The sequence below is a fragment of the Urocitellus parryii genome, chromosome 5, assembly GCF_045843805.1.
Source record: "Urocitellus parryii isolate mUroPar1 chromosome 5, mUroPar1.hap1, whole genome shotgun sequence".
Taxonomy (NCBI): domain Eukaryota; kingdom Metazoa; phylum Chordata; class Mammalia; order Rodentia; family Sciuridae; genus Urocitellus; species Urocitellus parryii.
In genome coordinates, this window is record NC_135535.1 from 161,209,140 (window position 1) to 161,234,050 (window position 24,911).

General features: G+C 35.5%; 1 protein-coding gene and 1 pseudogene across 4 annotated transcripts in view; one reads left to right on the forward strand and one right to left on the reverse strand.

Moving 5' to 3' along the window:
* Window positions 1-24,911, forward strand: part of Vcl (vinculin) — a 111,366-nt gene that overhangs the window by 19,949 nt on the left and 66,506 nt on the right. For all 4 annotated transcript variants that reach the window (XM_026390281.2, XM_026390283.2, XM_077798443.1 and 1 more), the window contains exon 2: window positions 20,996-21,066. In XM_026390281.2, the coding sequence (XP_026246066.1) occupies window positions 20,996-21,066 (71 nt within the window). The remainder of the gene's footprint in view (window positions 1-20,995; window positions 21,067-24,911) is intronic.
* Window positions 18,826-19,573, reverse strand: LOC113183781 (non-histone chromosomal protein HMG-17 pseudogene; annotated as a pseudogene).

Genomic DNA, 24,911 nt, shown 5'->3' on the forward strand with positions numbered 1-24,911 from the left:
TATTGGAACACAGATGTGTTCATTCCTTCATGTATTGTGTGTGTCTGTTTTCACACTTGCAATGACAGAGTTGCGAAGTTGTAATATGCTGCAGTCCGGCTGGGCAAAATAACCGGGAGGTGACAAGCAACTTGAAGGTTGAAGCGGGAACTGCTTTATTTTGGGGAAACTCAGCAGGAACTGAGCGGGAACTCAAGGTAGCGGGCACCCAAGGTAGCAGGAGCCGCTTTATTGCGGGAAAGCAGAGGTATATGTACCTAACTGATTACACACAGCTTGACTCAATTAACATCATCTAGATATAGCAGTCAGCCAATAAGGAATCCTTACCATCTTAATGGCTTGGTGGTGTTGCCTAACAAACCACTCCTCCTGGCAAACTGCCAGGGGCCATCTTGACTTGTTTTGCGGTCCCCAATAGTAATAGAAACCATATTGTCCCAAATATTACTCAAATATTAAAGTCTAAAATTTATAGGAAAAAATTGCCAAAAAAAGAAAGAAATTGCCAGCTGCAATCAATCTCAAGTCATGGTTTGGAAATAGAGTTGGAAATAGACCTCAGAGATATTCTGATCCAACATGCTCATTTAAAAAATAAGAAAACATTCCCAGACATAACCAACCAGACATAACCAATGTATCTAAAGAACATTCTTTGGGCAGTGGAGAAGCCAAAATCAGAATCCAGTGGTAATCCTGCCCCACCATATGCCCCTACCATGAAATTTGGACTAGCTCATTGAGACTGCTGGGGTTTTAATAATAAACTCCTGTATTCTTCTTTGCACATGTTACACTTTCTTGCATCTAAGATGCCTTTGTTTTTTCCAGAAATTATACCAGTGTAAGACTCAGTTTAAACAATGACTCTTCTTAACCCAATACCTGTATAAATTCTCTAACCACTGACTCTAGTAGTGCTGAGTTATACCTCTCTTTTGTATTTACAAACTGTAGACATTGACATAATCCTATTTCTGTTCTAGACTGTAAGCTCCCTATCTGTACATCTTTGTGTCTCATGAAGTATCACCTGTATAGTGCCTTACGTACAGAACTCTTGGGACTTAAATAAAAAAAATGAATTAATATAAAACTAGCTGGATATAAAATATGCCTTAAACATTTCTGGTTTAATTTTTTCTTGGTTCTGAGGATTGAACCACTATGTCCTCAGCCCTTTTTATTTTTTATTTTGAGATAGGGTCTTGCTAAGTTATTTGTGCCTTGAAGCTGAGACTGGCCTTGAAGTTGTGATCCTCCTATCTCAGCCTTCTGAGTCATTGGGATTACAGACATGCACCACTGTGCCCAGCTACTTTTTTTATATTAAAAAAGGAAAAGAAAATATGGCATCACTGAGTGATATTGTTAATGAGATCAGCTATTTAGGAGAATTCAGAGAGTTATCTACATTACACCTACTTAGTAATTGATCAATTGAGTTATATTCACCCTGAACAGAGAACTTTGATTTCTCCTAAAGAGGATTACTTAATTGTGTGGTAATTATTTCAGTCTTTAGTGTATTTGTTGATTACTAGGCTTACAGAAATCTGCTGCTAAGGTAGGAATTCACATGTTAAAATCAAATTCAACAAAGAAAACCTGATTTTTAAAAATTATTATTATTATTATTAGTAGTAGTAGTTGTAAATGGATGGAATGCCTTTATTTGGTCATTTTTATGTGTGCTGTGGATCGAACCCAGTGCCTCACACATGCTAGGGAAGCACTCTGCCACTGAGCTACAGCCCCAAACTTACTGTATTTTTTATATCTTTATTTGATTTACTTTTATGTGGTGCTGAGGTTCGAACCTAGTGCCTCACAAATGCTAGGGAAGCACTCTGCCACTGAGCTACTACTGTAGTCCCTGACTTGTTCTTGATGTACAGAGGTTCTGTTGTTATATATCTTCTTAAACTCAGTTTGAGATGGTTCTGTTTATGAACCAAATATAGACTTAATGTTGTTCTTTGATAAACAATTAGGAATGAATTTGATATTTTATAAGGACTGAAGATACATTGTAGTTTAATGCATAATGTATAGGTGCTTTGCCAGCACTATCTAACACTTTTCTTAAAACCACAAACTAGTTGGGTCTGGTGGTGCACGTTTGTAATCCCATCATCTTGGGAGGATAAAGCAGGAGGATTGCAAGTGAGTTCAAAGCCAGCCTCAGCAATTTAGGGAGACCCTAAGCAACTCAGTGAGACCCCCCCAAAAAAGGTCTGGGAATATGGCTCAGTGGTAAAGCGCCCCTGGGTTCAATCCCTGGTACCAAAACAAAAGCAAAAACAAAAACCTAAAACCAAAAAAACCTAACAACAACAACAAAAACAACAAATTAGCTGGGTGTGGTGGTGTGTGCCTGTAATCCCAGCAGCTCAGGAGATGGAGGCAGGAGGAAGACAGGTTAAAAGCCAGCCTAAGATATTTAGCAAGGCTGTTACGCAACCTGGTGAGACCCTGTCTCAAAATAAAATATAAAAAGGGCTGGGACTGTGGTTTAGTGGTTAAGCTCCCTTGGGTTCAATCCCTGGTACCAAACAAACAAACAAACAAAACAACAAAAACCAAAACTAAATAGATTAATGGACTCTCATTACAGTGTAATTCTCTCAATTCTGATTAATTCTGTCCTTTTTATTTGCCCAGCCTGGAATATGTTTCCTGAAGTGGTAGGGCTGATATTTCCTAAGGAGTCTGTAACACCTATTCAACATCTAGGCTGTAGTATTGGTAAGCAAGTGAAACAAAAGGAAATTTAGTATTACTATAAAATCTTTCTCTTGTTTTAGACCAGGGCTGTATCTAATCTATTAATGTTACATGAAGAACAGTGATGAAATAACATCTGCAAAAGGCACAAACACAAATAGTATTACTGGAGATGGTTTACAGCTTATTTCTATCAGTACATCTTGGCCAGAGTGGCCTGAAGTGCAGCAGCTGTTCTCTTATTTCACTTTTGGGCAAGTTTAGAACTGAGTCTGTGCACAGCCCATATGTAGTCATAGCGAATTGTGTTTGCAGTTGTCAAAAAAGAAAAGATAAAAATCTCTAGAAGAAAAGCTGAAAAGTACACCTCTGGAAGTGTATTTAGTAGAGGCATCATAAAAGTTTTTTTTTTTTTTCTATGAACATTTTACTCAGAAGCTTTGCCGTTTGACACATGGGTATTATAGAACAGAATTTCCAGTTCTGGCTGCCTGTGAGAAATTCTAGTTTGAATGCTGCATTTTTTTTTTTTTTTTAACAAAGAAATAGTGCAGTGTTGCTTGTGGCTCTAATTTAATGGGTCAGGGTGTTTATGATGGCCTGGAGCCAAATTCAATTATTATATTGTAAAAGAGGCTCTGAATAATCTCCAATTAGCAAGCAGGATGGCTCCCAACATTAATGAAGACATTTAAAGACTATTGCCACCGGGTTAGTATTTCAAATTTTGACAATGCCTGTAATTAAAAATTTTTAAAAATAAAAAATAAAGGCTACATTGTTAATTAATCCTGGTTTAATTTTAAGAGCTTGTTGATACCAGGAGGATTCAGTTATTCTTTCCTAAGGGAATAATGATTAAGAATGATTAAAAAATGATTTGTGGAAACTCTGGGAATGAAAACCAGGACAATTGTTTATTTGTTGGTCAGGCTTCATTCTGATCCTGCATCCTTTTTGCCCAATGAGAACTTGAAGTTTTCTTGTCCTTCTTGCCATCTGATAGCTTTGTAGAATTACAGAATAATGCAAAATAACAGCAAAAAACATTAGACAGGGGTTGGGGTTGTGCCTCAGTGGTAGAGCTCTTGCCTCGCATGTGTGAAACACTGGATTCGATTCTCAACACTGCATATAAATAAATGAATAAAATAAAGATCCATCAACAACTAAAAAATATATTTATTTATATGATTTTTTAATATATATTTTTTTAACACGGTGCCTTTGTTTTTATGTGGTGCTGAGGATCAAACCTGGGTCCCACCCGTGCTAGGCGAGCACTCTACTGCTGAGCCACAATCCCAGCCCCTAAAAAATATATTTAAAAAATTAGACATCAGGGGCTGAGGTTGTGGTTCAGTGGTAGCATCCTTGCCTCGAATGTGTGAGGCACTGGGTTCGAGTCTCAGCACTGCATATAAACAAATAAATAAATAAAGGTCCGTCAATATCTAATAAAATATATTTTTTTAAAAAATTAGACATCGTTGAATCTCATTCCCTTGTTTAAAAAGATAGTTTAGTGAAAAGGTTCCCTTGTTTAAAAAGATAGTTTAGTGAAAAGGTTTAATTTACTGGGGCTTCTCTCAGTTTAGGATTAAACATGAGTTTGCTGTGGCAAACACCTCTGAGTGATTTTTAAGCAAATTAGTTAATCTCCTGTGCCTCTGATCCTGGTCTGTAAAATGGAATAGCAAATGGTAGCTGTCTCCTGAAGTTGTTATAAGAATTAAATGAGATAATAAAGAGTACCTGACTTGTAGCATGTACTCAATTAAAATTAAAAAAATTTTAAGGAGAAAACTGAATGAAATCAAATGACTACTGCAAAGGCAGAAGAAAGAAAAAGGGACTTATGTTTATTTGGCACCTGTCATCCACCAGGCTCAGTTCCAGGCGATTTACATGTGTATTACATCCTTTAGCCCAAAGCAATATTACTTTTTCCACTTTACTGGTAAGGAGACTGAGGCTCAAAGAGATTGTTACTTAGCTAAGGACATAGAGCCTAGTAATAACAGGGTGAGGTGAGATTGAGACTGCCTTATTCCAAAGCCCCAATTGTTTTTCCATTACTGTTACCTACCAGAATGGGGAAAAGGAGTTTTCCTAACATGAAAATGGGTTGCTATTCAAAAGTTCATTTACAAATGAGTTGTTTGGAGTTATTTTCCCATAGAAATAATGTTTTAAATGGTGGGTACATGTCTGGATTTATCTATAAAAGTTACAATGTAATTGCATTTTTGACATTTGGGAACTAAAACTTTTTAAAAAACATGTTTGCAATCTATCTATTAAAACAAGAGAAAAAACCCCACAAAAATCAATTATATTTAACATTTTTATGGAATAATACTTTGAAAAAAGCAGATTTGCTTTGAGGGCAGTGAAAAAGGTTTATGCTGTTTTGATTCTGGTGGGATTTCCATGATACTTTACTGGTCTAGACCTTTGTAGCATATCCACAGCTATTATTTCCCTTTATTTATAATCACACAGTGGTAGGGTCATTGTGATTGCTCTCAGCAATATTTAGCTTTCCCTTTTTGTTGTTGTTTTCATCAATTTTTTTAATGGCATATGGGAGTCTAGCTGGTCATCTTAATATAGTCATGAGAGTAGTATTAGAATTCGTAGGTGTATTGAAAATATAATGAAAATAAAATAATGATGGTTTTCCTGAGTTAATTGTTCAGCAATTAGAAGGAATGGAGAAGTTAAAGAAAGTGTGTGGGCAGATATGAAGTTAGTTAAATGTTAACTTACTTTGCTACTTGTCTATATCATTTTCCTTATTTCAGTGGGCACTTATTTTCTGAGCATTTGTTATGTATAGAAATCCATCTGTTTTGCCTCAGATCCATACTGCTAGATGGGAAAACATATGAACAACATGAAAAAACAAGGGAATAAAACACCCCAAACAAATCAAGATGCTCCAATAACCGAATCCACTGAAAACATAGTAGAAGTAATGTCAGAGAAGGAGTTTAGAATGTGAGTAAACTGATCTGTGAAGTAAAGGATAGTGTAAGGAATAAAATCAAAGAGAAAACACAGGAAGTGAAAGATCACGTCAATAAAGAGTTAGAGATTGCTGGGGCTGGGGATGTGGCTCAAGTGGTAGCGCGCTCGCCTGGCATGCGTGCGGCCTGGGTTCGATTCTCAGCACCACATACAAAGATGTTGTGTCCGCCGAAAACTAAAGAGTCAATATTGAAAAATTCTCTCTCTCTCTCTTAAAAAAACAAACAAAAAAACATACAAGTTCAAGGCTAGCATGGGCAACTTATCAAGATCTTGTCTCAAAATAATTAAAAAAAAAGAGTTAGAGATTGTGAAAAACAAGCTGGAATTTCATATTGATGGATCACTAAACCAGATGATGGTGTTAATTTGAACTTAAAAATTATTCTCAAACTGAATGTTCTCTAAACATCAACAATTTGAAGCATTTACTGAGATTATATTTAGCTCATCCAATGATCTTTTTCTCCCTACCAGTATTTATAAATATGCAATGGTTATTTAGTTATAACTAGTGAGAATAATACTGAATTCTCATTTAAGTAATTATTCCAATAACTAAATAAGTTGGAAATAACTAAAGGAGATTAGGAATGAAAAACACTACTTTTATGTTCCCATGAAAACTGCTTAATTTCCTATCAGTAAAAGCAGGAGTAAAGGGTGGGAGTTGGGGGATATTTATGTTATGTAGCATTTGCTTATGTGTGTTTGAAACTGATATGGAAATTGGTTTAAGTAAGTTTAAGTCACTTTAAATAGGATTCGATACATTACTCTTAAGTATGGGAATGTTAGTCACTTAAATATCTTGCTTGCAAATTAGTAGTGTGCTTGAAACACAGGAAATGGAACCAAGAAGCCCAGATTCAAATTCAAATTCTGTAAATCTTAGAGAAATAATATCTCTAAGTTTCATTTCTAAAATGAAGACTTTGGAGTAGATTGCCACATTCTTTTTCATTCAATAGTTTTCAGTCTGAAATGGAAGGAACTCATCTTGTGTTTCTTTGAGGGAATTTGGGAGAAAGTTGAGTAGTGAGGGGGCATTCTCTGTGCTGAGGACCTGCTTTCCTGTTATTTGTTGGTTCTCCAGAAGACAATTGTAAAGTGGTTGTAAAGTCTACAGAAAAATCTTGAGTTGAGGAAGAAAGTATTTGTAGACTGGAAGCCTTTCACAGTACCTTCCTAAATAGGGATCTGGTAAGCAAGACTGCTCTGCTAACATTTATCTAGCCTTAATTGATACACTCAATCTCAGAGGTCAGTTAGAACAAACAGCTGCTGCAAAGTCAGCTCAACTTTAGTTCTAGGGAAATGAGGTGGCATTAAATCCAAATCAGCTTGTTGACATTAGAACTTGTCACCAACATGGTTCATCTGTTGAACCCATGTGATTTTGTTCTCATTGATGTACACAGAGATTAATTTTTTGGAATTGGTCAAAATTTGAATCTTCAGGCACTGGTGGTTTCTCATTGCCTTATAAATTGTTATTTACCAAGAATATTATTGCTACAGATTAGAATCTTTCCTGTATTTTTCTGATTATGAAGGTAATGTATACTTTTTTTTTAATTTGGAAAGTACAGAGAAGGATTAAAAAGAAAACAAAAATTATATGCATGATATTTTCCTATGTTTCAGTCATTGTTTTCTGTGAATGTATATTTGGAGAATACTAGGATATTTTGTCATTAGTGAAATAACTGAGGGTTAAGTAAAATTTCAGTTAACATTTATGATATTGGGGAGCTTGGCTAATGCACTGTGTTAATTAAGATTCAATCTTGTTGGGCTGGGATATTGCTCAGTGGTAGAGAGCTTGCTTAACATGTGAGATGTGAGATCTGGGTTTAATCCCCAGTAAAACACACACACACACACACACACACACACACACAAATAAATAAATAAACAAATAAATAAGTAAATCTTTTTTATTCAGAAGGTTGAGGCAGGAGGAGGATGGTGAATTTGAGGCCAGCTCTGGCAACTTAGTGAGATCCTCTCTCAAAGTTGGAGGGAAAAAAAACCACAAGGTGGGGGTGGGGGTGCAGCTCTGTGGTAGAGTGTTCCTGAGTTCCATCTCTGGTACCTGTTGCAGAGGGGTGAAAAGAGAAAGATTGAATTTTTAAATTAAAAAAAATTTTTTTTGTAGTTGTAGATGGACAGAATGCCTTTATTTTATTTGTTTATTTTTATGTGGTGCTAAAAATCAAACCCAGTGCCTCACACTCGCTAGGCAAGTGCTCTACCACTGAACCACAGCCCTGCCCCAGCCCCAGAAAGATTGAATTTTGCTTGTTGAATCAGAGGGCACAAACTTGGATGCCTGCAGGAGCCAAATAGGCAATGAGTGAATCAAGACTCTGGGAAGACTGTGGTAAGTTAAAACTGAGGCTTTAGCTGGAGAAGTTACTATCTCTAGCTAATTGCTTTCATTTGGAGATACTTGAGCCTAATGTTATCAGATCTTCCTAATTTTTAAGGAAGTCCAGTAATTTTGATTTCCTTTTAAATATGAAACTTCTCATTTAAGAAAATACTGCAGGTCAAACAAAATAGGTCTGGGTGTTACACTTGGCCTTTGTACTCCATTTTGTCACTCCTGACATAAATACTTCTCAGTTTCTCATAGAAACTTTTATTAAATAAAATATTTTAGAGAAGAGTTGGAGAAGGAGTTTCTGAACTGCAAATTTTCATTCTGTAGAGACACTAAGAGAGTTGCTTAGTATGGAAATGGTAAACCCAGATAAAGGGATCAGATGATGAGATAGCTAACTGAAATGGGCTGGATGTTAAGAGAATGAGTCATACAGGAATTATATTCCCCATAAGGAATATTTGAATTACAACGATTATTTTTTCCTGCTGCAATGCAGATTCAGTGTGGCCTGATCTTCTGATATTTCAAGAAATATCAGGAATTTGGATCCCTGTGAAACATCTTGATTTTAAAAAACAGTCTGGATCAAACAAAAATCACCCCTGTCCCATTCTATTCAATGGACATATAATTTGCAGCTTTTGGCCTTGATTACTGTTTCCTAAGTAAGCCCTACAAATTCTAATTTCATTATAAATTAATATACATTGATAAAGAATTTGGAAATGGTAGATTAAACAAAATGAAACAGATTTCCTGACTAATGTTTATCTTAGATCCAAATTCCGCAGTAGATATGCCCATCACCCAGAGTTATATTTCTGTCTCCACTCATTTCTCCCATTACCTCTTTTATTTTGAGGTGGAGGTGAACTTCTTCCTGGTGAAGGTTAGTCTCTCCAGATTTTGTTCCTATCAATGGTCCTTGCTTCAGAACCAATTTCTGGTTTCTTCTTTTCCTTTAGTCTATCAACATGCTTGGTTTTGTCCTAATAAAGTAAACACACTTTACTTTAATGCTTGGTTTTCTCTATTAAAGTAAATATAATTTCTTATGCCAGACATAAAAATTAACCCCAAATGGAACATAGATCTAAATGTAAGAGCTAAAACAAGAAACTTCTTAGAATCAAACCTAGGTGTAAGTCTTTATGACTTTGGGTCAGGCAAAACCTTCTTAGTTCCTACACCAAAAACATAAGCAACAAAATAAAAAAAAAACAGAATTTGACTTCATAAAAATTAAGAACTTTGGTGCTACAGAGGCCATCATCAAGAAAACGTAATGTATATCTGAAAATAACAACTAAAAAATTAAAAAAAAAGGAAAAGAAAATGTAAAGACAACTTGCAACTTGGGAAAATATTTGCAGAAACAGATAAATCATTTAAAATGTAGGCAAAGAATTCAATTAGACATTTTCCCAAAGAAGATGTACAATTGATCAATAAGCACATATAACAATGCCCTATACTGTTAGCCATCAGGAATATGTAAATAAAGACCATAGTGAGACACCATCCACTAGATGGCTATAATAAAAAAGACAGATAATAACAAGTGTTGCTGAGTATGTAGAAAAATTAGAACCCGCATACATTTACTGGTGGGAATGTTAAATAATGCAGCCTTTTTGGAAAATAGTCTAGCATTTCTTTGTTAAAACATAGAACTATCACGTCCATATGCATTAGTTTTTTGTTGCTATAATGAAATATGTGAGGCATATTATTTAAGAAGAAAAAGAGGCTTATTTAGTTAACAGTTTTAGAGACTCAAAGTCCAAGATTGGAAGGTCTCATTTGTTCAGGTTCTGGTGAGGTGAGGCAGAACAAGGTGAGCATGTCAGGGAGCAAAAGATCCCATTTCAGTATAGAAAGGCAGGGAGAGAGAGACCTTAGTCAGGCTCAGGTTTTTATAACATGCTCTGGAGAGAACTCATGCTTAGACTAATCTTCTCTTCTGAGGGCAGTGCCTCCAATGATCCAAGAATCTTCCAGGAGGTCCCACCTCTTATACACCACTGAGGCTGGGGGTGTAGCCGAGTGGTAGAGTCCCTGCTCAGTATGCTTAAAGCCTTAGGTTCAATCACCAGCACTGAAAACCAGATTCTGTGCCATCTTTCATAATCATAATGGGGAGCAAGCTTTGAACACATGAAACCTACCAGGGCAAACCACATCCAAACAATAGCACCATATGACCCACCAATTCAATACCTGGGTATATTGACCAAGGCAAATGGAAACATGTCTATACAAAATCTTGGACACTAATAGCAGCATATTCATAAGAGCCAATACATGAAAACACTTTAGATGTCTATGAACTGATGAATGGATAGACAAAATATGGTATAACCGTACAATGGCATGTTATTTGGCAATAAAAATAAATGAAATACTGATAGATGCTACAGCATGAAAGAAGCCTTGTCACTAAAGAGCAGATATTGTGTGATTCCATTTATATCAAGTGTCCAGAATAGGCAAATCTATAGTGACAGTGGATTAATGATTACCTTATATTGGGTGGAGGTGGAGAAAGGTTTAGGTTGAGGGGCAGTAATGATGACGGTTACTGGGTTTCTTTGGGGGTGGTGAAAATGTTCAAAATTGATTGTGGTGATGGTTGCATACCTGGGCATATGCATATACTAAAACCCATTAACCTCTCTCTAGCAGTTAATACTATTGACTGTTCTTGAAACTCTATTCCTTGGCTTCGCCCCCCAACCCCCCAACAGGGATTGAACTCAGGGGCACTTAACCACTGAGCCATATCCTCAGCCCTATTGTGTATTTTATTTAGAGATGGAATCTCACTGAGTTGCTTAGTGCCTTACTTTTACTGAGGCTGGCTTTGAACTCAAAATCCTCCTGCCTCTACCTCCCAAGCCGCTGGGATTACAGGCATATGCCACTGCACCTGGCCTATTCCTTGACTTTTGTGACATAACTCCACTATTCCTTCCTCCTACCCCCATCTCAGACATTTCCTTCTTGGCTCTTGTCACCAGTTTTTTTTTTTTCTTTTCCCTAGAACTGGGAATTGAACCCTGAACCCAGTACTCGTAGCCAGCATTACAAAGGTGCTGCCACCATGCCTGGCTACCAGCTTGTTCTTTAACCAGTTACTCATCTATTTTTTTTTCTTTGTTGGTTGGTTTTGCTTTTTGTTGTTGTTGGGTTTTGACCTCATTTATTGTCCATGGATTTTAGAACCATCTGATTTTTACTTTCAAATCCATTTTTTCCAGTCAGGAGTGAACCGAGGAACCATCAACTCAGTTATTTATTGAACATCTTCATTGGAATGTCCTGGTGTTAATTCCTTTCCTCCCTTTATGACCTACTGACCAAATCACTTGAGTAAGGAGCCAGGGAGTCAACCTAGATTTCTCTTTACCCTCCATATGGTGTGAGTATCATGTAGATGCATCTCTTTCTCTGTCCTCTTAATCTCCATCCACATTGCTGCTGCTTAGTTCATCTTTATCTTTCATTAAGACTCCAAACTCCTTGAGATCAGGGGCCATATGTGTTTTATTCATCACTGACTATAATTTGTATGTTATATAAATTCTTTGTTGGTTGAGTAAATAAACTAGATTAACTTGTGTTTCTAGTTTTCTTCACTCTGGTCTATTTTTTTTTCAACATTTTTTTATGCCTTTATTTTTCACATGAATCGAGGATCGAACCCAGTGCCTCTCAAGTGGTAGGCAAGGCTCTACCAATGAGCGACAACCACAGCCCCTGGTCCTTTCTTGCTGTTGGATTTTTCTGTTTGAAATTCAAACTTAATACTGTCTTTTGCTGATACAGATTAAATATTTTCTCATTGCTTAGCAGATAAAGTCTAAGCCCATTGTATTGTATGAAAGGCTCTCTATGATGTGACCCCTTTCTGCTTGTCCAACTTCATTTCCTCTCTATACCTCCTCTCTCTGTGTTCTTACCATGTGGATCTATGTTCCTTAAACTGGTCATGCTTTCACATATGCTGTTGCATTAATTAGAAAGCCCTCCTTTTAACCTCAAATCCCTTTTCTCCTGGAGAATTCTCATTCAGCTTTATTGGAATTTCTTCTGTGAAATCTCTTGTACTTCACTGATAAATGTTTGAAACTTGGGAATAACTCGTTTTGAGTATACATTACAATTATTTTTTAAACATTGTCAACAAAGGGCAAGAACAGTATCATTCACTTTTTATGTGTATCCCATAGTGAAGATACAATGCCTACCACATAGGAAAGTACTCAGAAAATACTTGATTAAATGAATAAGTTGGAAATAAGAGTGGATTGGAGTCCCAGATTTTCTTGATATTTGGCCTCTTAAACACTTGACTCTGGCTGGCCATTTGAAAATCATATAAAAAGGATATCAGCAAAGGAGCAGATGAATTATAAATCCATTATTCCTGTAAGAAAATAATTTGATGGTAGGACTTACCCACTATTATCTTTGAATGGCTTGTGCCTAGTAATGGACACATCTGTGTGTGAAAATGACCTTTAGTGTAATGAATTGATCAGCCTAAGACTAATGCCATAAGATGATGATTTGAACCCAAAGTAAATACAGGCATATAGGTACACATTTCCATGTCTGATCACAACCAACTGGTCATAATTAATAGGCCTTGTAGATTGTCACATTGTAAAGGCTTACATTTTTATTACATGTATTCTCTTACTTAAATTTCCTAATAACCTTTTGTTTAAATACATTATGAAATTGCCCTGCTGCTTTTTAATGTAATTTCTAATAGTTACCACTTATACTGTACGGAATAGTAACAGAAGTCCTCCTTGCTGTGTTTTGTCTTAATGTTTCCTTAAATTTAGTCTAGCTAAGAAAGACATTTACATTAACATATTTTTTAGTCCAGGTAGTAACTTGAGCTGGAGTGGTGCTATTTTTTTTTTTTCTGGAAAGAAACCAAATTTCTCTACATTTCTGAATCAAACTGAGTAGATTGTGATGAAAGGAGTAAAAATAAAAACAGCAGAAGACAAAAGCCCTTCTACTTAAGAGTTTTGAACTGAAGTCACACGTTGAACAAAAGATATTTAAATTAACTGTTGAACAAAGTAAGAACTCTTCAAAAGAAACAGGGTTCCCTGCCAAGTCCTCTGAAAATGCCCCTAGGCCTCTTTCTCATTCTCTACTATTATTTCAGTTTATATGTCTAAGATATTTTATTTCTTATCTCATTCTCTTCCTACCACCTAGTGGGCACATAGTTGGCACTTAGTGCTGTTCATTGAATTGAATGGAATTGGGTCTCTGGAGTTAGTTTATTCTCTGAAGAAGAAACTAAAAGAGAAATAATTTTGTCCAGGAATAGAAACAACAAATCTGAATTCTCTGCAGTTGAATGAAATTTAAAAGTAATTAGATTATTCTGAAAGGATTAGTTTTAAATGGAAAACTTGGTCAGAACTTAGATTATAACTCAGACTTATTTGTTGTTTCTCTGCATTTTTTTTAACCCTTTAACATATAGGTCTTTTTCAGAGGGATAAGATTTAAGGATAAAAAATTCAAACATTAACTTTAGTGGAATCCATAATTGTAAAATATAATATAAAACATATAGGAATCAAGAACTTTTAAATTTTATATTTATTAATTTTTTTTTAAATTTTGTGGTGCAGGGGATCAGAACCCAGGACCTTTTCATGTTACGCAAGTATTCTACTACTAGTCCCCACATTAATAATTTTTTACATTGCTTATTCCAAAAAGAACTTGAGGTAGTAAATGGGAACTTAAAATAGAGGAGACAAGTTTAAAGGTATATTTCCTTCACCACAGAGCTAAAGGGTCAATTTCCTTCACCACAGAGCTAAAGGGTCAATTTCCTTCACCACAGAGGTATATAGGTATAAAGGTATATTTCCTTTACCACAGAGCTAAAGGGTCAATTTCCTTCACCACAGAGCTAAAGGGTCAACCCATTATAGGTAAGTAAGGAGACACCTAGGGAGATCACATAGTAGTAGGAGAAATATTTGAGTAATTATGTGACTATTTGAGATCACATGGTTATTTATTAGCTAAACTAGAATAAGAAACCAAAATAACAAATTCTGGCATGTATGAACATTTGGCTTAATAGGCCAGGTATTTTTGCTACACAGGTTTGAGACAGATTAGTTAAGATTATTACTGATCTGTTTGTTTGTAAAGTTGTAGCCTGTATTAGGAATCATACTTCACCATACTAAGTTGACCTGAAGGAATAATGTTTTCCCAGTTAGCAGAGCATTTTGTGAATTATCCCTTTATTAATTGTTTGTTCTACTCTATTTTTATTTGGAAAATATAGGTGCTATAGAAACTTTCTGTTTTGAGGATGTGAGGAGAGAGGTGGAAAATGTATTTCCTGTCATCTCCTGATTGATGGCTTTGAAACTGGAAGCTTTGCCTGGTTTTCCTAGGCAGGCTTTGCCACTTGTTCAGAAATTAGGAGACATATTTCTTGTATATCTTTAGAACCTTTTTTTTTTTTTGTGTGTGTGTGTGTGTGTATGTGTGTGTGTGTGGGGGGTGCTGGGGATTGAACCCAGGGCCTTGTGCATGCAAGGACTTTAGAAGCTCTTGATGTGATATTTCAGTGATAGAACACTGAATTGGCAAGATCAAGAACAGAATATGACAATCCTTCAATAAATGGGTAGGTCAAGCAAACATAATTCTTAGTATACATTCACTTCGTATACAGAGCCTTTCCCAGCACACTGGACTTTTCTTTCTAGCCTCATTTCCTTTGCTGAAGCGACTCCAGCCTGTTCAGTAAACCATGTACTCAAACACATCTGACTTAACCCTTTCCATTTTTTTCTGATAGGAGGTAGTCCTGTGATGAGACTATAAGAAAAGCATAATAGAAGGTTGATAAAGCAACTGTGAAGAATGAATTAGAATAAGGAAGATTGTGGAGACAAGAATACTAATTTTGGAGATAGTGAAGTTTCCATGGATCTGAGTTGTCCAGTATAATAGTTACATGTATCAGTTTGGATAAAATTGAAAATTCAGTTCATTGTTTGCACTAGCCACATGTGGCTAATGGCCATTGTGTTGGGCAATAGAGATTAAATAGAACCATTTCCATCCTAACAGAAAGTTCTATTGAACATTACTGCCAAAAATCAACTCCCTAAGTGAAAATCACATTCGTTCTTCATAGTTATATTTTATGTGTTATACCTTAAAAACTGGGCCGTTTGTCATACCTAACCCAATTCTAGGCTGGGTGTTTTCAGAGTTAGAGAGATTGTGGATACTATCACTACAAGTATAAATGCAGCTTAGAATAACAAAGTAAAATTTAGTGTCCATCACTTAAATACTTAAGACTAGCTTCTAAATAAGTAACACTTGAGCATACTATTATTATTCTCTTCTCTTTCCCCACCTATTCCTCTCCTTGCAAAAGAGGCACAAACTAATTAAATATAGTTCCTTTCTACTTACTTCTACTAGGGGCAGAGTATTTTCTATTTGCAAAATTGTTTTAGTGATTTTGCCTGGTGTGATCATGATTGTTTTTTCTTATGATAAATCTTTCCTATATATCAATCTTCCAGTATTGCTGCTATTTTTTTTTTTTTTTTTTGTACCAGAGATTGAACCCAGGGGCGCTTAACCACTAAGACCCATCCCCAACCCTTCTTTTATATTTTATTTAGAGGCAGGGTGTTGCTAAGTTGCTTAGGGCCTCACTAAGTTGCTGAGGCCGGCATTGAACTTGCAATCCTCCTACCTCAGCCTCCCCAGCCACTGGGATTACAAGTGTGCACTAACACACTTGGCTCAATGTTGCTGCTTTTGAAAACATTTCATTTAATTGACCTAGAAGTCATTTCTAATTTTTCTTCATCTTAGTCTACTCCATAGTTTACTCCATATCCTCCATCCTACCCAGTCCAAGAACAAGTTCTAATAATGGTTCTTTCCCCCAAAAGATATAATAATTCTGTTCTTTTTTTTTCCATTTCCATTTTCACATCTTGTTTTAAGTAACTCTTTCTCTCCTGGATGATTGCAGTAGCCTGTTAATTGCCCCCTAAGTTCTCCACATAAAAGGCAAAGCCATCTTTTACAAACAAAATCACATCATAACAATTTCTTGTTTAGGACTTCTCTTGCTGTTGTCCTTAAAAAGGATTCCAACACCTCATCCTGGCCTGAAAGGCTCCTTATGACCTGGCCCTGGCCTTCTAACCTGATCTCATCACCACATGGCGCTTCCTTTTTTCCCTAAGCTTCTTTGGCCTCCTTTAGATTTTCTAAGTACACCCCATCTTTCCTGCCTCAGGGCCTTTTTCTTGCTGCTTCCTCTGAACTGCTCTAGCCCAGCTCTTGCATGAGTGCTTTCTTCTTAGCTTCAAAGTCTCAACTCTGAGGTTATTTCTTGAGGAAAGATTGCTTTGTCTATTCTTTCTAAAGTAGACTCCCACTACGTCCACCCCTTACTCTATAGCATCACCCTGATCATTATCTGGAGTTCTATCATTTGTTTAGAGAATACCTTAATATTACTCTTAAAATTAAAAAAAATTATATTGCTACAATTTTCTTCCTCCCCATGTATTCTGACTACTCCTACTAGAATATAAGTTCTATGAGAGCAGGAAACCTTTTTTTATTTTCTGCTCTATTCCCAGTATCTAGAACAGTGCCTGGCACTGGTGTAGTTTTCTCAATAAAAGTTTCATAATACTGAAAAACTAACAACTTTCCAAAGGAGATTTAAGAAGAACTTATCTCTCTCTCTTCCCTCCTTGTTCACTGTGTCTCTGTCTCCCTGCCTGCACATGAAAGGAAGCTCCATGTGTCTTATATGTGAACATCCTTTTAGGCTGTTCATACTTAATATGAACCAGTGATTTCTAGGCTGAACCTCATCTTTTTTACTTCATGAAGTTGTGATCCACAGTTTTTTTTGAATGGTTAGTTTCAGCTGGAAAACATAGTGAACAATACATCTGGAAATATTCTGTCATGCTTGATCTGAGAAACTGTAGAGAACCAGCTGCTGATTTGAAAGGCTTTTATTACGATACAGATAGTCTATTGTCTACAGAAGTACTGGCTATTGCACAGTAGTGTGTGTGTTGCTTTTTCTGAGCTATTAGCTTGAGAGAAAAAACTTGTATTCACTAATTTATGCATGACTTGTAGTCTCTAAGAATGGTTTATTGTGCTGTTCTATTTAGCTGATTTACTGTGCATTTAGGAATTTTTCTTACTCCATTTTTTCTTCTTTGGACTCAAAAGTTAAGTGGCAAATAGGATTGAGATACTTTCCAATCTTCATTTAAAAAATTTTACAGGAGTAACCAATTTTCTTTCTCCATGGGTTTCTGCATTCAAATGTCATTTAAATTTATAACTCAGTATTTCTAGGTAGCTGTATATTGATAAAAATTGGTAAATTTCATCATTTACTATGTTAAAGTTTACTTTTCATAGAGTACTTTATAATCATGACAGAATGGGAGAGAGATTGGTATCCAAGCCCTACACAGGAGGTGAAGAAAGTGAGGCAGTGTATCATTTGTGGTATAATGCATTCACATATATAATTTGTTTAGTGTGACTTTTAATATTTTGACAATATTTAACTTCATGTTTCTGGTGCTGAGTGTGAATATTTAAAAAAAATTTTTACTATTACTATTTAGAAGATTTATGTAAAATGACAGATAATTTCTTAACTTTCAAGTAGGAAATAATTACACCTAAATAGCTTAGAGAACACCTTAATATTACTCTTAAAATTAAAAAATTATATTGCTACATTTTAAAAAATTTAGAAATAAACAGTGCAAATCCAAATTTACTCAAAACTTCCTAAGCATTAATACAACTACTGTTAACATTTTATTTTCTATTCTTTCAGTGTTGTATATATATAAATTTTGTTGTTTTTGTAATGATAGTATATTCATTTTTATATGTTTTATTTTTTTTCAAACTGTATCCAGCTTTATTAAAGATACTTTTCATAAACAATCATGGTATTTCAGGCAGGACATGGGCAGACAGTCGTTAACAGTATACAACAACTTTCAAACTCCCTTCTTGAATGGACTACCAAAATCAGAAAGCCATTATAAAACCCAATGAAGTCTTCATTTGATGCTCTGAATAGGGAAAGTTTAGAGTGAGGGTTGACATTTCACATTTAGCATGTTGTTTAACAACTTTTCACAAGCCGACCCTGACTTTCAGGAAATGAAAGGAAAATGGCAAAAATTATTAATCTGAAGATCCACAATCTAGAAAAGGAACTGCTGCTCTTCTGAGGGACATATTCTCAATGACATCACTGGAAAGTCCAGATTGCCCCACACACTGGTAAAACCAATCGTTGGGAATCAGGTCCCAACAGGTCTGAGTTTAGGGGAGATAAGTCTATGCCGATGGCAGAGAGGGACAGGAGGACATACAGATGAGTTTGAGTTTTTCCATACCACAAGGCATTTGTGCCAAGGTGGCTATGTGTGCCAACATCAGGGAGTCCCTTCCTCTTGGGAACAAAGAGGAAGTCTCTCAAAACTAGAAGGGAAAGGTGTTTTCCCCCCACAGCAATCCAGCTTTGGAGACATTCTACTGGTGACATATGCTCCTTCCCCCCACCCCCAAAACAACAATGAAGTGTTCTGTGTGCTAACAACATAGCTTAAAAAAAAAAAAAAGTAAAACAAAATTCTGCATTTTTATAAAACTTGATAAAAAATAGTATTTCAAACTGTACAGTCACCAGAAGTACACAGTTATCAAAACCGCACACACTTCACTTGGCATCTCCAGCACCTTCAGCTTTCTGTGCCTGGTCTGTTTTGGCATCTCCATTTTCCGCAGGGTTATTCCCATCCTTGCCAGTGTCAGCTTTTCCCTTTTTCCTTTTGGGTACCTTCTCTCCCTTCTTTGAAGGGGCCTTTTTAGGCTTGGGCTCTGGCTTTGGAGGAGCAGGTTTGGCAGACAACCTTGCAGATCTTCTCTGTGGTTCGTCTTTCACCTTGGCTTTATCTCCTTTAGCATCCCTTTCAGCTTTTCTCTTGGGCACGGTGGCCACGGCGCTGGACACGGGGATGCAGCAGCGCGCACTTTGGTCAGTGCGGGGGTGGGGGGATGATGGGAGGGTCGTTCTCGCCTCTTCTTCTTCCTATATGTCTTCTTTTAAATGAAATATGTCATAAAGATTTTTCTCATAGAGCTGAGTCTTTGACCATTGCTTTAATGGTCCCCATAATACTCAATCGGAAACTGTATCTTAATTTTTTAACTTTTCCTTTTTGTTGGATAAGTTATTAAAAAAGTGTTTTAGCTAATATAATTAATTAATCAATATCATTGTGAATACTTTTGTGAATATTGTTATTACCACATTTTTTATATTATTGCTTATAGGGTATATTCTCATAAGTGGAATTCCTAAATGTGACCTTTTTTTGCCTTTTCTAATATACACTAGCAAATCTAAAGAGAATATGTTAGTTGATATTGCCACTCACAGGGTTTAAAACTACTTGTTCTGTTGTTGCATTCAGATTATGTATTTTACTTTTTAAGTTGACCTATAGTTAAGGGACAACATATTTTAATTTCACTTTTTAAAATTATTGTGAAGGGGGCTAGGGTTGTCACTCAGTGGTAGAGCACTTGCCTAGCATGTGTGAGGCACTGGGTTTGATTCTCAGCACCACATAAAAAAAATAAATAAATAAAATAAAGGTATTGTGTTCAACTTTAACTAAAAAAAAAATTAGTATGAAGGTGCATATTTTTATGTTTGATTTCTAATGTCAGAGTCATTTTAAATATTTTCCCCTCAGTTCCAATAACTTCTATTTTTTTTTCTGTATAGGCATTTTAAACTACCACACTTTAATTTATATATTTCCTGTAATCTTTTAGAGATATAGCATTATACATATGTATAAGTCAGGCCATGGTGGTATATATCCTAGTGACCTGGGAGGCTGAGGCAGGAGGATTGCAAGTTTGAGATCAGCGTCAGCAATATAGCAAGACCCTGTCTCAAAATAAAAACATGTTGGGATGAACCCAAGTACCATGTATAGTCATAAAGCTCTAATTAAAAAAACAATAAAAAATAAATATAAAAATGGCTGGGGATGTGGCTTAGTAGTAGAGTGATACTGGGTTCAGTCTCAAGCATGAGGGGATGACAAAAACATATACATATATATTCTTCTTATTTTTTTTAAGTTGTAGATGAACATAATACCTTTATCTATCTATCTACCTATTTATTTTTATGAGGATCAAACCCAGTGCCTTACACGTGCCAGGCAAGTGCTCTACCACACAGCCCCAGACCCTGTACATATATATTCTTTTTTTTTTTTTTTTTGAGAGAGAGAAAGAGAGAATTTTTTAATATTTATTTTTTAGTTTTCGGCGGACACACTTCTTTGTTTGTACGTGGTGCTGGGGATCGAACCCTGGCCGCATGCATGGCAGGCGAGCGCGCTACCGCTTGAGCCACATCCCCAGCCCCATATATATTCATGATGATGAATTTCTCTTTTATTCTCACTATGCTCAGTGGTGTCTTCAAATTAGTTACTCTGTAGAAGGAATAATTCCATTTATGTTATTTAAGTATGTTGTGGAAGCATATTATGGGAACAATCTTAATAATTCAAAAAATGCAGAAATTGTCTTTGGATTCAGAAATTTCAATGATTGATTATGTCTTAAAGTATAAGTTTCAAATATATTTAAATAATAGTTTGTAAAAGTTTGAAAATTTGTATTTGAATTATGAATCTTTCCCTCTTGTAGGTTGGAAAAGAGACTGTTCAAACTACCGAGGATCAGATATTGAAGAGAGATATGCCACCCGCATTTATTAAGTGAGTAATTAAAATATTTTGTTGCTTGACAGAAAAATCTTGTTAGGAAAAGTAACTGATTCCAGGAATAACTTTTTTTTTTAAATATAAAACTTATGTTTACAATTGAAATGTCAAGTTTTGGTCTTTCAACCCTTCTTTTCCTATTATGTTGATTTTAGTCATTGGTGTCAGGCACTTTAGTCAAGTCCTAAGTAAAAGTGAAGACTGATGAAAGAGACACTTCCCCCATCCCCTAAAAAGAGTAGAACTTCTTGAAGACAAGACTGTTAAACAAACTTAATAAAGCAGTGCACCCCCATGATTAGAATAAGCACTTAAAAAGAGAGTAAATTCAAATGGCCCAAAACATAAAAAGGTTATCCATCTAAGTAGCTATTGAGGAAGTGCAAATTATTTAAATCTCTGAGTTAGAAAGTCTGATAACATCAGTTATGGATAAGGTTGTGGAACAGTCAACTGGATCTCTGTTGGTTGGAAATATAAATTGGTATGGAAACTTTGGAAAACATTTTGGTGTTAGTAAAGTACAAGACAGGCAGCTTGAAAGTGTTCTCTGGAGATACTCAGGCATATATGCACAATAGAATTCACATAAAAATATTTATGTCATTTGTCAAGATGACCTCACTGATCTGTCTATAGGAGAATGGATTAAAACAATCATGGTATTGTCATAAATTGGAATATTAATGGTATTAATAATAAGGAATGAGAATTTTTTACTTTAAAATATCTAAAGTATTAAAATGTTTTGTTTTTAAAGAGCAGTGAATGAATCTTAAATTTTTTGAAGGACATTCTACTGTTCTAATTAGAACAAATAAAAAGTTTAAAAAAATTTTTTGAAGGAGGTTAGTGATAGTTCATTTATTTAAAGTTCAAAAACATGCAGAAAAAAAAAACTTCGGTTAGGGATGCCTATTTATATGGTCAAAAGACAAAGGTGAGTAAGGAATTAACTGTCAATAAAGTCAGGGTAGTGGTACCTCTGATGGATGAAGAGGTTTATATTTAGGGAGAGGCATACAGAAGCTTCTAAAGCGGTAATAATATTCTATTTCTTGACTTAAGTGATGAGCTTACAATGATAGTTGTTTTATAATTATTTGTCATTATAGTTTTATGTAATTTTCTGTATTTAGGTTATATATCACAATTTTGAATAAAAATAAGATGTTTCTATTTTTAATCTTCCTTGTGTTTTATTATTTTCATTGAATAGATGCAAAAGTTTTAGTCATTGATGTCTTATTTCTAACTTGAGTGGGTGTTTCTATGGAACTATATTTCTTCCAATTCATGTGTCAGGGAATAAGGTACTGGCAGCATCTATTTTTTGTAAATTTTACTCTGTGCATCTTTTTCTTCCTTCATTGGACTTGATGATCTCCAGTGTTTCTTCCAGCTATACCCTGTATGGGCCTACTTTGTTTATCTGCCATTCCATCACCATGATAATATTAAGATGAATAGTATGCTGTTAAACATATAATTAAACTTGCATTTGCCTTACGTTAAAAATAACTGTAGCTTATACCAAGTTGCTACTAACCCACTGGAAGATAAAGAATGTTGTTGAGAGCCACAGACAAGTCAAGATGGCGCCTGGCACTTTGCCAAGAGGAGTGGTTTGAGAAGTAACGCCAGCGAGCCATTAAGATGATAGAGATTCCTTACTGATTGACTGCTGTGTCTAGATTATGTCAATTAAGTTAAGCTGTGTGTAATCATTAAGATGATGAGGATTCCTTATTGGTTGACTGCTGTATCTAGTTTATGTTAATTAAGAAGAAGCTGTGTATTCAGTTATGTATATATACCCCTTCTGTCCTACAATAAAGCGGCTCCCACTGTATCAACCTTCACAAGTTGCTTGTCACCGCCCCCCCACACCCCGGCTATTTTGCCCAGCCAGACTTCGGCAGAGCGTGAGACTCTGAACAGAGAGTTTCAATATCAAGTAGGTGGTTGCATTAGATAACCTTCCAAAAAGTTTCTTTTAATAAGACACTTACCTGCTATTAAAAAGATTTTGGATGCTGGAAGAAAAAAACTTACTGTTTTCCCCTTTTTGTGGTATTGGGAATTGAGTTCAGGGGTACTTTATCACTGAGCTACATCCCTGGCCCTTAATTTTTATTTTGAGATAGAATCTTGCTAAATGTCCAGGCTGGCTCAAACTTGCAATCCTCCTTCCTCAGACTTCCTAGTAGCTGGAATTATAGATGCAGGCTACTATGCCTGGTCTTACTTTGCTATTACAAAGATTTCAGATGCTGCAAGAAAAAAAAAAAGGAAAAAATCTTACCCTTTCATTAATATTGACATCCAAGTTTATAAATATAATTTGGAAAATGGATTTTTGTCAGGAAACTCATTTTCTGCTCATTCTCAAAGATATATCCTTGAAATATGCTATGTATTCTCATAGGCTTCCTTGGAGATTTAGAAAAATTAAAGAAGTGTATGCTGTAGTTGTGATAAAATCTTCAAAGGAATAGGTAGCTATAAAACAAAACAAAATTTTCTTTGATCACCCTTGGTGGCAACTGGGACACCAACCCCTTCCTCTGTTAATTGGTAATTTAAAGAAAAGAATTATGCATTTATTCTCCTTTCCTATATAAACTTTATTTCAGAGTAGCCCAATAGCCCTAGTTGATAAGGAGAATACCATTCAATAAATATGGAAGGAAGACAGGATTAGAAAGTCATCATTGTATAACTTTTCTTGATAGAGTTGGTTTAGGTAGAGATATTTAGTGGATAAAACCATTCAGAGGTTTGAACCTCTGTTGTGCCATGGGGGAAAATCTTTGGCCCCCATGGGCAATCTGGGAAAAATAGGGTATTATAAACAACTAAAAAATTTACTAGGCTGTTTACTTAAAAAATATATAACTTAATATGCCACATTCTGAAATGTTACTTGAAAAATAGCCTAGAGTACGAACAACAATATAGTTGTGGTAATCAAACAGACTTAGAGGCAAATAAACATTGTACAGTTTAAAACATGATGGTTCTTTATGTTTTTCTTGCTTTTCTTAGAATGCAAATGAAGCGAACACAGTAGATGACTGGACTTGTAGTGGGGAGGGGACATAGAGGGAAACAGATGGAAATAATTAATGACATCTTTGGAACTGTTGAGTAGGACATTCTTTTGGACTGTTTGCTTGATGTTTAGATGTTTCCAGGGCATGGCTGACCTAAGCTTCCTCTGTAGTTTTCTTTTACAAGGATTTCTAAATAGTGACTGCTTAAGGCAGCAGTAACAAAAAAATGTTTTACAAATTTATTGTTTTAAATCAGTCTTTTCCTAGAATATTAGGATGTCAGGGTTAGTGAAAACAGAAGATTCTTGGCCTGCAGATAGATTTATACCTAAACCAACTGATACATATTTAAAGATTTTTCAGAAAAGATATGACATTTTCAAGAATAGGGTTTTCAAAATCAAAGAACAGTCATATTTGTATGACTGGCAATTAAGGGCGTTTTGGAAAATGTGTTAATATCAGTTAAAAATGATTGAGCATCCCTAATCCACAAATCCAAAATCTAAAACACTCTGAAATGTGAAACGTATCTGATCCTGAACATTTTGGGATATAGGATATTCAACCTGTATTTGAATGGTAATTTTCCATGAGGGACTTATAATGCTCAAAAGATGCCTTATTGTAAAAGAGAACCATTTTAATATAGAACAAGATTTACATTGTCATCGGAAAGCTTGGGTGGAGCAGAAGTTATTTTATCTCTGACTTCACAGGCAGATAAAATACACAGTTTACTAACTTTACCAAGATTGCAATGATAGCTACAGTGTTGCACAA